Below are 13,472 nucleotides of genomic sequence, written 5' to 3'. Positions count from 1 at the left end.
ACAACTACACAAGCAGCTCTAAGTACACATTAAATACATTTTATTTACATTGTGTTACTTATTATTAAAAATATAATGGTGCTATAATGTAAAACATGACTAATTAGGCATTTAAAGGGGCATTATTAATTATTTTTTAAATATTTTATCTAATGAATCTACCTACTATGTAGTAAACATAGTAAATGTGCTGTACTTGCTGCATGCATCAGATGTCTTGTGCCAGTATACTGGACATTGAATATTATATACTATAGTATTATTTATTGTAGTATAAAATATAATGTAATATTATATATTATTGTACTATTGTACCCCTGGTACTTTGCCATTTAATGTGTTTACCAAAATTTGTGAATTCTCTTATCTTGGGAGTGAGGAGGTTAATAACGTTTGTCTAAGAGCTTTTCACCTTGAATAGCTAGGAGGTCCTCCAGGGCATTGGGCAGATAGTCTTCAACTTGGTCCTTCTGTATGTGATTGTCCAGGCCGTTATGTTGGTGTCTGTGCTGCTGGCGTCCCCGATAATGCTGACTGTATCTATTGCAGTCATAGCTGCTGAACAGCGTCTCCAACTCCTGCAGTCTGGCCTTCAGTTTACTGGCCTGTACACATAACATTGTGAAAAAAGAATCATTAACAAAACCTGTGAGAAAAATGTAGAGACAATTTGTAAAAGTAGTCATATTTAAAAACAGAAAAAACAAAGCACTCAGTTACAGAAGTAGACATAGCTTTGATTATAAAAAATATCCATCACACCTTATTAGCTTGAGCCCCACTGAGCTTTGCACTATCATTTAAAGGGCAGGGCTAAAACCAGCCTTGCATTACATTGCATTCATGCTCATTATGAAAAACCAGGAAGATGTAGGTCAGGGAGACCTAAGCATCTTAGCAAAGAAACTTAGTGAGTGGGTGAGATAACACGTAATTGTGAACCTTTTAATTTGCTGAGCAACCATTACATCAAAAGATAATTTCTCATGCTTCATCATCTCTCTCTCTCTCTCATGCAAGGCCCACCTGGTCTCTGATGAGACTGTAGCACACAGGGCACTCCTCGCATTGGTGGGTCAGGCGGTTCTGGTAGTAGTTCAGTTCACACTTGTCACACTTATAACCAACAAACCCATGGCGACAAGAACACGTCCCATTGTCATGGCACTGCATCAAGGTCGAGCCCATGGGGTCACAATTACATGCTATAGGTGAGAGATTTACAAAGAGAAACAATGGTATTTGAAAGACACAATGGACAATATTACGTCTAAAATTTTAAAGGGATAGTTCACCCAAAAATAAAAATTCTGTCATTAATTACTCACCCTCATGTTGTTCCAAACCTTCGTTCATCTTCAGAACACAAATTAAGAATTTTGATTAAGTTCGAGAGCTTTCTGACCCTCCATAGACAGCAACGAAACTGACATGTTCAAGGCCCAGAAATGTAGTAAGGACATTGTTATAATAGTCCATGTCACATCAGTGGTTCAACCGTAATTTTACGAAGCTATGAGAAAACTTTTTGTGCTCAAAGAAAACAGAAATACCAGCTTTATTCAACAATTCTTCCTTAATTTTTTTTTTCTTTTCTTTTTGGCATATTGCCAAGTAGGTGACCCATACTCGGAATTCGTGCTCTGCATTTAACCCATCCAACGTGCGCACACACAGCAGTGAACACACACACACCGTGAACACACACCCAGAGCAGTGGGCAGCCATTTATGTTGCGGCGCCCGGGGAGCAGTTGGGGGTTCGGTGCCTTGCTCAAGGGCACCTCAGTCGTGGTATTGAGGGTGGAGAGAGCGCTGGGCATTCACTCCCCCCACCTACAATCCCTGCCGGCCCGAGACTCGAACCCGCAACCTTTGGATTACGAGGCCGACTCTCTAACCATTAGGCCACGACTCCCCCATAATGTTCACATGTGTGAATATTATTACAGTTGTTGTTGTATTATTGTTTTTTTTGTATGTTTTGTATGACAAGGAAAGCTCTAGCCACTCCCCATTGATTAACCAGCTATCTTTGATTGCTTACTAATTGTTTAAGAACACTTGTTTGAAGTTGTAGATATACTTTAACTATTTTAATGATTTAGCCCAGCCAATTAAAGGCTTTTTATTGCTACTACGAGTGCCTTAGAGTAATTCATCTTTCTAATTCTTCCTTGAACTTGGTAGTTCTTTAGTTCTGTCTATGGAGGGTCAGAAGCTCTCGGATTTCATAAAAAATATCTTAATATGTGTTCTGAAGAGGAACGAAGGTCTTACGGGTTTGGAACGGCATAAGGGTGAGTTATTTTTTGGGTGAACTATCCTATTAAATATGCATTAAAATGTGTACATGTTTAAAAATAATTAAATTGTCTTATAATACTCCATGGAATGGATCAAAATCTAAGTTTATTTAGCTGAATTCACAGTAAAATACATTGGTAAGCAGAGTAACATTGACAGCTGACTACTATAATTAGTTTATTAAATAGTTTTATTTTTAATTTGTTAATAATTTAAAAAATGTAAAAGTTCCAATAAAACATTCAAATTTAAATATTAAACAATTTTAAAGATCAAATAATTCAATCTGTTTCAGGGCAAATCTGACTTATGTCCAGTGTCTGGTTCTGATGATTGATTTCAATACCTCTGCAGCCTCTAGAGGAGAAACCATAGAATCCCATTCGACATGTGTCACACGACAGCCCCTCTACACCTGTTCGACACATGCACTGTCCTGTGATTGGATGACATGCTGAAGAAGAGGAACCAATGGGGTTGCAGTTACACCTACAGAACAGAAGAAAAGAGTATAGAATTTATGCAGTTTAGTTTATAGGCTGATAAACTGACAGACATACTAATAGAGCTTACATCTCGCAGCCCAAGCCTGGCTGCAGGTTGAAGTAACCAGTTTCGCACTGTCCACAGTCTCTCCCTGTCACGTGACTCAGGCAAACACATTTTCCTGTATCCGGGTGGCAGTCATTAGGTGATCCCGATGTTCCAGACACGTTACAGGTACAAGCTGAGAAACAGAAATTCATAACTTCACAATGCAAAATACCCAGAATGTTAAGTTTCCTGAGTTACAAAGAATTTCATAAAAAATCTTCTCACGCACGATCGCAAATGATGTATAGCCCATGCGCAAAATGTTTTTTTAATGTCTACATTCTAATGAGGCATGCAACAAAGCAAGATCTTGAACAAGGACAAAATGCTTAATGTTGCCGTGCTTCTCAAAAACAATTTAATCCAAGTTTTGAAGTCTCAAAGCATCAACGCCTTTCCATTGACTTCTATTGTTTTCATACTCTGCTAATGACATTTTCTGTTTCTCGTTTGCATTTAGGTAGCTGAAGTATATGAAGCCATTTTCTTTTGGCGGGTTTCCACAGTGTAGGTCATTTTAAAATCAACAATCAAATGTCTATTTTGTGCCACATTCACGTTTTAAATGATACTCACGTTTGCACTTTCGCTCTGGATTGAGTTCATTGGCCAAAGCGTTGCCGTAGAAACCTGATCTGCATTTTTCACAATGGTCCCCAGTCGTATGTCCCAGGCACTTCAGGCAGCGTCCAGTCATGTGATCACACACACCCACTGCATTGGGATCCACGTTCCCATTACACTCGCACCTCACACACGGTTGCACTTTGCCTCCCCAGCCCAGAGGGTTGCCATAGAAACCATCTTCACATAATTCACACCGTACACCTGGGAATCCATTAAAATCCATTAACACAATCTACTTTCTATTTATTATCACCCTTTATGTTTGTGCTTCAGATGCAAGCATCTGCTAAATGCATATTTATTTACAGTGAGTGCATAATGCATTTTAACTACTAATCTGTTTGCATATTAATGTTGAACTGAGCTGAATTATGTAAATAGCACATAAACTGACTGCAACTGACCCCTTTGGCCTGTTGGACAGTTGGTACAAACCACATCCTCTGTCTCTGGCACCTGGGCGCAGGTGGTGTGTTCTGGACAAGGACAAGGTAAGCAGTCGCCTGCGCTGCCAGTCAGTGCATTGCCATAGTAACCGTCTTCACAAAGCTCACAATAACGACCTGTGGTGAAGTCTCTGCAGTCACACACACCTGCAATAAAACACACACAAAGAAAGCATATACAACTTGCACACAAACAAAACTGTTAGGGCTGGGTTTTGACACAAATTTCACAATTCGATTCTATTACGCTTCACAAGCTAGCCATTCAATTCATTAATGATTATTTTGAATATATATCAGGTACATGGCAATTCTCAAGGAAAAAATAGTCAGTTCAGTTCACTTGCGTTCTGCGCTGCCTCTTCAACTTCAACTTCTCTTCAAAATTACCCTTTTTTAATTTAAAGTGCATATATTGAGACAAGAAGTGATTTTGGGGACAAACATGAAGTCAGACACTCTGAGACAATCATCAGATTCACTGAACCTCACACACTGAAACTCAGTATTGCAGCTCCATGAATACAATATGAGTTTCTACAAAAGCAAACAAACTCAAATGGCTTTCTGGTTCAGTGCAGAATCACCAGGGTGTGAGCAATCACGTATCAACCCATCAGTTCAGACAAGCAGCTCAACGCTGCCAGTGTCAGCACAAAAACACAGGCTGTAATATGCCACTGGGCAAAACGCTGGGCTCCATTTGGATTCTGCCCACACGCACCGACAGTTTCATTTCACAGAAATTAAAATCAAGTAGAGATATACTACAAAATACATAATAAGGAGGAATGTACATTAAATAAGTAACAAAATAAGTAGAAATGTTTACGCATACTAAACAAATACTATAGGCTAATATTATATATAAAATTAAACAAGCGTTTTATAATTTAGTGTGTGTGTGTGTGTGTTTGAGAGAGAGTACAAAATCATTTTGTACAGAGTCCAATGCACATACATAAATAATATAGACATGCATAACCCTCACCTGTGATAAAGGTGAAAAAAGCACTACCCATCTGAAACAGCAGATGGCAATAAACTATTATATTAAACATGAGTGAGAGTGAGAGAAAGACTACGCAGCTTGAAACTATCAGACTGTTCAAATGCATCTGTCTTCAAAAGCTCATTAAAATATTTCTGATACAGCGGTAAGAACTTAATTTAAAGGTAATTTATTCTCTTTACCAATAGGAACATACAATCTCCAGATATATGTCTTTCTCTCAGATTATTAGGCAAAGCTGCTATAAGAGGGCCAAACAGCATTACGGGGTAAATTCCTGACCTTTGACTTTAAAGGGGTCATCTGATGCCCATTTAGTTGATATGATTCTTTAGGGTCTTAATGAAAAGTCTGTAACATACTTTGGTTAAAATTTCTCAGTGGTAGTGTAAACTTTTTTACTCTGTCAAAATCAGCTCTGTTTTTAGCAAGCCATTCTAGTCCATGTTGCTTTAAATGCTAATGAGCTCTGCTCACCCCACTCCTCTCTTCCGTGGGGTGACGAGCAGACTGTAAACCTTAGCCGTGAAACTGGCTTACTAGCACATTATTAGGAAAAGCGATTTGCAACGATTCATAAAACACCCTTGTACTCACTTCTTCTGTAGATGAAGCTGGATCACGAATGATTCGCGTGAACATAGACACATTTAGGCAGATGGGGATCGGCGCATTCCCTTCAAAAACGAAAGTAACGTTAATCCTCTGTGTCTTCAGCGGCTCAGATGTCGGGAGTAAATGACGACTGGTATATTCATTACTACATCCAACAACAAAACACCTCAATCAGAGACATTCTTGTCTACATCTGCTCCAGCGGTGAAACAATGGCGGACTGATGATCGCTCTCTCAGGGCTGGTCTAAGGTAAGACGGCCTTGTCGATCAACTATTGTGGGAGAGGTCTGTACAGAACTACGTCATTCTAACAGGAATCTCAGAACAGCCTGATTTGAGAAAGGGGATTTTAAAATAGGGATTTAAAAAAAAAACACTGAGTGGATTTTTATCATTATAGGATGGATGTGTACACACACTTCCAACACACATTTATGTTCAAACAACATGTAAAGTGAATTTTGCATCCGATGACCCCTTTAATACATAAGTACATTCATGTTTAAAAGAACATGATTCTTGACCTGTGTATGTATGAAATACATATACAGCACATGAGATGAATAGTAAAACAGCCTTATGAAGAACAAATATTCAGAAAGATCAAGGAAAATAACAGCATAAAATAAACACTATTCTAACATACATTTCAGTTCCCTATTGAGACATTTTAAAGACAAATCACCTGCGTAACAACAGCAGAAAGAAATCAGTAATAAAACTATAGCGTTAAAGCAATTAAATCTGTGGTAAAGATGTCTTCAGAAACTGAGGCTAATACACCGATTGAGATATTCAGATGGTTTGAATAAAAGCACAAAGCACTACGCAATACAAGTTGATGGTGAAAAACAACTCATTTGTCAGTAAGGTCTTGTGGAGCTCTGTGTGATGGCTAATTCACACCTATCAATCAGATAATCACGTCCTTAACATAAAAGGATAAAGACTTCAGACTCCTGCTGTCCCTCAAATGCACTAAATGCCACTGAGAGAATTTGCAAGGTTAACACTATAGAGTTAATAAGGTTTTACTGAGAGAGGTAAAAAAAGAGAAAGAGAGAGAGAAAAGTGTCGGGTAGGGGTAGGAATGCACTGATATGGAAATTATACAGCTAATTATTTATATGATTTTAATTATTTATGAACTAATTAGTTGTAATTATTTATTGTATTGTATAGCCGATAACAGACAATAGCGTAAATGGAAAGCATGCTTCCACAAATATAACATTATATATTATATTTGTGGATAAAGCATAAAATTCAGTCCCCACCACTATCCAGGATGACATGCTTCCTAATAAGCAGGAGTACTATATCTAGTTTGGAAGACTTTGTGATTTTGAAGGTTTTGACCAGCGTTAATAGATCAAAATCAGAGGCAGAGAAATAAAGAGAAATAAACGGACAGATGGACCGAGAGATCAATAACGGGAACCAGTGTGATAACTTCAAATGAAAAGCACCTTAGTTCATAAAGAAGTCTGGAGTCTTTTAAGAAAAGACTGTAGGGGCGTCTGTTTTTTTGTCTGATTTTATAAGCATCTGGATTCGGTCATGTTCCTCGATCTTCCTCTGTTTATTTGTTCTGCTGAATTAGATTTAGGAGGCATTTTATTTTCAGTCTTTGGGAGGTCTGGGAACACAGTGTGTATGCACAGACATATGTGTCTGTGTCGGTCTGACCTGGAGGAAGCAAATTGAACTCTGAAGTCTTACTAAAAGAATCACTGCCCCATATATCACTTCAAGACAAACCTCAACTCTCACAAAGATCAATACCACTCTCTTACACAACAAAACAGAGGACTCACAGCAACACCACATAATGCAGAGCAAAATTGTTTTGAACACTCTGCTATACCTTAAAGTACAGCAAAACAAAGCCAATTTTGGTCTTAGAAAACAGTACAGAAGCCACATGGATCACATTTTCAGGGGCTTTTTACAATTTGAAAGCTTTATTCTCCATTTATTGTAACTGCGTGGAAAGGATTATGTGTTTTATATGGTTTTATGAAAGAGAGCACGAGGGTGAGAAATGACAATATTCATTTTTGAGTGAACAAAATGTGTGGGTTCTCAAACACTAAATTCAAGGTCATGACATCAGACGGCATTACAGATTTGGTCAGTGACCCATTTCATTTCACTTCACTGCCCCAGTGATGTTGCAATCCAAAGGCAACAGGTGACATTGAAAATTTGGACCAGATTCATTTAAATCATAACTGAGGGCTTGAAGATGACGGATGACATTTGCATTGCAACCGGTGATGAGATTGTGTGCAATCCAGCTGAAATGATTAATCACAGGTTTTTCAGCATGAACAGCCAGTTACACCTGGTCACAAAGGTATAAAAAGACAGACAGAAGGGAGAATGAGAAGGTGGGAGAGGTTACATTTAATTCAGTTTGAGTGTAAAAGAAATGCTGGCTACCATCTGTCTGTCGGCCTCGACGGATTTTAAAGTTGCCCTTATGGTAATATGAGACAGATGTGGCAGCTATTGACTGGCAGATGCCACACACACACACACGCACACACACACACACACACACACATCCCTGTGTACAGATCAAAAGCTGCTGGCATGGAAGTTGCGTTCATTTGCATTCTGAGACAAAAGTCTCCTTATTGCAGCAAACTGCTTCAGGATGTTATCAGATCAACATTCTCTTACAGAGTCCGATTTATATTTAGTGGCTAATCAATCAAGGTTAATCAAGTTAATTTTACATCCTGTCCAACTAATGGTCACAAAAGAGGCTGGGTTCATTTTGTATTCAAATCAGAATCCTAAATATTTACAGACTCATCTGTGCTATGCAAAGCAGGATGATATCCACGGCCAGAGGTCTGCTGGGATTATCATATCAATGTCTCTATTTGAAATCTTGCATCTCTTCAGGCAAGTTTATTCCTAGCGCCTGACATTTGTACCTTTCCTCTTTTTGAATTATTCACTGTTTTAGGGTGGCTAAATGTCAGCACCTCCACATGGGCCCTTCCTGACTCTTTGAGAGGGGTGAAAGAATGAGAGTAAAATGAAGACATCCCTCTCTTTCCAAAAACAGAGGCATGAAAGGGACCCATCCGTATAGCTGTCCTTTGGGAAAAGGGCACTCTTGACCTCCGGTAGCTGCCAGACTACATCCGTCATAAGGCGGTCGAGCTTGTTAGAATATTCATTACAGTTTGGTCTACATTAAAGAGCTAATTAGACTGTAGCATTTTCATTTATGAGGCACCAGATGGTTAGCCAAACACTTTATATATTGCAATGGTATGAGATAGAATAAATATTTGGAATCAATAACAGCAAAAAGATCTATTTAAGAGTTTGTATGTGTCTTTATTAATGCTTTGTTTTACCTTCTGTTATGTATAGCACAGCATTTCAGAGTATAAACTATCATTCAAAATCTGGGGTCGAACTTTTGAATTTCTTCTTCAAATAAATAATTTTATTCTATTATAATAAGAAATGTTTCTTGAGCAGTAAATCAGCATATTAGAATAATTTCTGAGGGATCATGTGATGCTGAAGACTGGAGTAATGGCCTCTGAAAAGCTAGCTTTGCCATTACAGGAATAAATTACATTTTAAAATATATTCAAATAAAAGGCAGCTAATTTATTTGCAGTTCACAATATTAGTTTTTACTGTATTTTTAAATAAATATGCACAGCCTTGGTGAGCCTCGAAAACTAAGAAATATATAGCAGTCTATTTCTAATTTTTAATAAATAAATAACTCTTGTATCGTATACGATGCACAAGGTGTATAGGCAAACGGACATCTGAAGCTTCAGAATGATTTTACTCACCGATGACCTGTTACTCACTTTTAAAAGAGAAACTACGAAGATTGAAAGTCTTTGAACTGAAGATATGTTCTCAAAGCAATAGTAGTTCTCAAAGCAGTACTCTGAGCAACAGACAACCGATCATCTATGACAGATGTCTTTTCTCAGTACAGAACGTCTTCCATGTATTTTCCCTTCTCCTTTCATTATCTTTTTCACCTCCTTCATAAGGCTGGCTTCACTGTAGGAACAATGATGATGGTAGGAACAGAAAGAAAAATCAGAATAGAACATACAGCCTTTTAAATATATGAGTCACCCTTATAAAACACATTTTAAAACCCATGTGAACACAGGACCTCATGTAATACAAGGATCTGAGAATATATTTAAGTCTGAGGTGACCATTCAGTTTTCTTTAGGCAAGCTCGTGGGAAGTCGTGGCCTAATGGTTAGAGAGTCGGACTCGTAATCGAAAGGTTGCGGGTTCGAGTCCCTGGCCGGCAGGGATTGTAGGTGGGGGGAGTGAATGTACAGCGCTCTCTCCACCCTCAATACCACGACTGAGGTGCCCTTGAGCAAGGCACCGAACCCCCAATTGCTCCCCGGGCGCTGCAGCATGGCTGCCCACTGCTCCGGGTGTGTGTTCACGGTGTGTGTGTTCACTGCTGTGTGTGTGCACTTGGATGGGTTAAACGCAGAGCACCAATTTCGAGTATGGGTCACCATACTTGACAATACGTCACGACTTAAAAAATGTGCTGTTTTCTTCTTTATTTGCTGGTTTTAATTAAGTAAATATTACAGACAAATATCCTAAGCAGATGAATGCTATTTTTATGTGCTGTTATGCGCTATAAACTTATTCATTGTTTTTGCTATAGTTACTGATCCAAATCGAATGCACATCTCTTTTGCAAAGGGTGCGGAGAGAAAGAAAGTGCGAGGAAGAGAGAATGAAAATGTCTCAATGGTGCAAGGTGAAATATGAATGCTCTTGCACTTTCTGTGACTGTAGCAGTTAATGTAAATACATTTATATGAAAACCCACATTCTCAGCAAACTACTCTTTTTCTGCTGTTCTTTCCCTGATTCTACAAGCCCTCTCAGCCTAATTTTATGGATGGGATCCCTTAAATTAACACGCTCGGGAAAAGTGCTCAAGAAAGAGACCAGAAAACACACACGCATGCAAAATATGTGCATCCAAAGGACATATGCTTGACTTCATTAGCCCTCCAGCACAACACTGTGCCACCGTTCCATTTTTCCGCTGCAAATATGAACTTTTTCCAATCTGTTGTATTGCTCGCAGGAAAATAGAGATGACATGAACAGGCACACTTTAAATAAATCACAATTATGAAGCACCACTGGATCGAGCCCGGAGAGGTGAGCTTCCCTCCTCTCTTATCTCCGACCAAACAAACAACACCTGTGCTGAGTGACAAGACTAACAACCAATTAACAGCCAATTACCACCATATTACATTACCGTGAGAAACACCCTCTCATTCAGAAATAATAAATCAAAGGGGTGTGGCCCATTAGTGAACAAACCCTTCCTGAAGTGGAAATGAGATTGAATTAATGCTCATCAAAGGACTAACAAAACACAATTACGCTTACGAATGCGAAACGAGATTAAAACACACTTTGTTTTTTGGTCCGGAGAAAAATGAAGAGTGACGTATGCATATGCTAATGAAAAGCATGCTGGTTTTCAGCAGGGACCTTGCGGGCCTAGTTCTATTTACGAACCTGGAAAATATTTAGGCAGCTAAATGGCAATGAACAGCGCCCGCTGTGACTTAGGCAAAATCTGCTTTGAAGTTAAACAGGTTCATAAATAAATAAAAGTAACGAGCTCCTCCTTTTCTCTGGGGAGGTGGAGATTTCATGTGCATTCATTCGTTCGATCTTTCACCCCCCTTGAGCTCCTTTTGCTTTGATTCCCTCTTTCCTTCTTCCTTCCATTCCCTCCCTCTTTCTCACATACATGCGAATCGCTTGCTCTCGTTTGTCCTTTTGTCCCCGAGTGGTAGATAAAGTCATGTCTGACATTATTTTTTTTTATGTTAAAGACTTGTATCAAACTAATCACACATTAAGCTCATAATAAGAATGATGGAGGTTTAATTTGCTGCATATTAAAAGAGTGAAATTACTCATCAGTGCGAAAGAGAGACAGTCAGAGCGGGCGAGAGAGAGAGAGAAAGAGGGGAGGACGAGCGCTCAAATCCACGCCAGGAGTCGTCGCTGAAATAGACGAACACAGACAAACACTCTTTGTTGTGCAATCGACATTACAATTAATTAGCCCCTGGCTGGCTCGCAGGTCTAATAGAGGAGAGAGGAACGAGTGTGAACTCTATCTACCCTGTACAGAAAGACAGCCCGCCATTCTAGCTGCTAATGGGGTCACGGAAAGAACAAGAGGAGGAATGAAAAAGTGAGAGAGGAACAAGGGGAAGCAGTACAGAAAATGACAGGAACAAGAAGAGGATTGTGAGAGGAACATTTGAGTGATTTTGCTGGAGGTATAAAAATGTATTTGAAAGCCTAAAGTCAGAGACAGTATAAGCAGACCACTTGTAGATAAATGGAGAAATTGTAGCAGTCAATATGGCAGCTGTAGGAATAGAACTTCCATCTTTTAGATAAAAGAGCAAATGGGTTTTTTGATAGAGGCTTCTTTTAATCTAGAAGAAATAGGAACTGTCCTTGTAGGTTTACTAGACCACTATTTAAAAGTTTGGAAAGACTAAAGACATTGTCTGACGGAAATTCATCCTTCTGTTCACCAATGTAGCTCTTAATTAGTAAAAATACTTTCAAAAACCTGTATACAGTTTCAAATAATTACCATTTAAATTACATAATTTTATGTTTTTTATAATTATAATTATAATTATAAAATTATATCTATCCCACAATTTATCAAAAGTGACACCCAATAATGGCTTTGTTTGGAGTCACATGCGACAAAATTCACATAACCAAAGATAAAGAAAATGCCTTGGCATTTGCAACATTAATAGCTAGAAGAAGAATACTTTTAGAGTGGAAATAACCAATGCCATCTAAACTGTCACTATGGCTTAGTGATGTAATGTTGAAAAAAAAAGTATCAACCAGAACATTTTACAAAACATGGGATCCTTTAATAATCTATATCGAGAAGAATGTACTCCTCCAACTTTGAGCCCCCCCACCCCCACATCCTCCCCCTACCCCCATGTTGTTTTGTTTTGTTTTTGTTTTTGTTTTGTTTTGTTGCTGTGGGTAGAAAACGATAAAAATGAATGCATTTGAAAGTGCCTCTGTCACTGAATACTGTACCTTGTTCTGACAAAAATATAATAAAAAAGTGACAGGAAAGACATTTATAATATAATTCTAAACCAAAGATTTCTATTTCAAATAAATGCACACACACACAAACTGAAAACTTGAGTAATGGCTGCTGAAAATTCAGCGTGGCCATCCCAGGAAAAAATTGCATTAAAAAAATATATTAAAATATGCAATGACGGCAAAGCCACATTTTCAGCAGCCATTACTCCATTCTACTAAGAAAACCATGTGCTATATAATCCTTAAGAAATCCTTCTAATGTGCTGATTTGGTATTCAAGAGACTTTTCTTATTATTAGCACAGCTGAAAATGGTTGTGCTGCTTAATGAACTGTGGAAAAGCCAGTACCAAGTCTCTTTCAGTTGTTAAAGTAGTTTATATACTTGCATTTCTTGCAAGTCACTGTACAATGTCACTTTTGAAATTTTGGTTTTATAAATGGCCCAACACAAACACATTTTTTCTAGTCATACTACTGTCCTTTTGAGAGATGAAGGATTATCTGAACAAAGTAAACAGGATCTAACTAGCACAGGGGAGGGAAGTGGACAGCCCAGATTCACAACAAAATGAGGAGAAAATACGAGTCTACAATTTGTGAAAGAGACCCCTCACTGATGCTTAGCTGGAGGCTTCATTGAACAGCACACGCTAAACACCAGCTTTATTTGCAGTAGTCAAGAGAAGATACTAAGA

General features: G+C 38.4%; 1 protein-coding gene across 1 annotated transcript in view; it reads right to left on the bottom strand.

Annotated features, from left to right (window-relative positions):
- LOC306869782 (laminin subunit gamma-3-like) overlaps positions 1-13,472 on the bottom strand; it is a 68,465-nt gene that overhangs the window by 10,353 nt on the left and 44,640 nt on the right. The window contains exons 13-18 of the mRNA XM_079416687.1: positions 3,932-4,120; positions 3,477-3,728; positions 2,880-3,033; positions 2,653-2,795; positions 1,027-1,205; positions 413-605 (exon numbers count right to left, since the gene is read on the bottom strand). Of these exons, the coding sequence (XP_079272813.1) occupies positions 413-605; positions 1,027-1,205; positions 2,653-2,795; positions 2,880-3,033; positions 3,477-3,728; positions 3,932-4,120 (1,110 nt within the window). The remainder of the gene's footprint in view (positions 1-412; positions 606-1,026; positions 1,206-2,652; positions 2,796-2,879; positions 3,034-3,476; positions 3,729-3,931; positions 4,121-13,472) is intronic.

This window comes from Barbus barbus (assembly GCF_936440315.1).
Source record: "Barbus barbus genome assembly, chromosome: 5".
NCBI classification, from domain to species: Eukaryota; Metazoa; Chordata; class Actinopteri; order Cypriniformes; family Cyprinidae; genus Barbus; species Barbus barbus.
The sequence above is the reverse complement of the archived record's forward strand: the minus strand, read 5'-3'. Positions and strand labels throughout refer to the sequence as shown.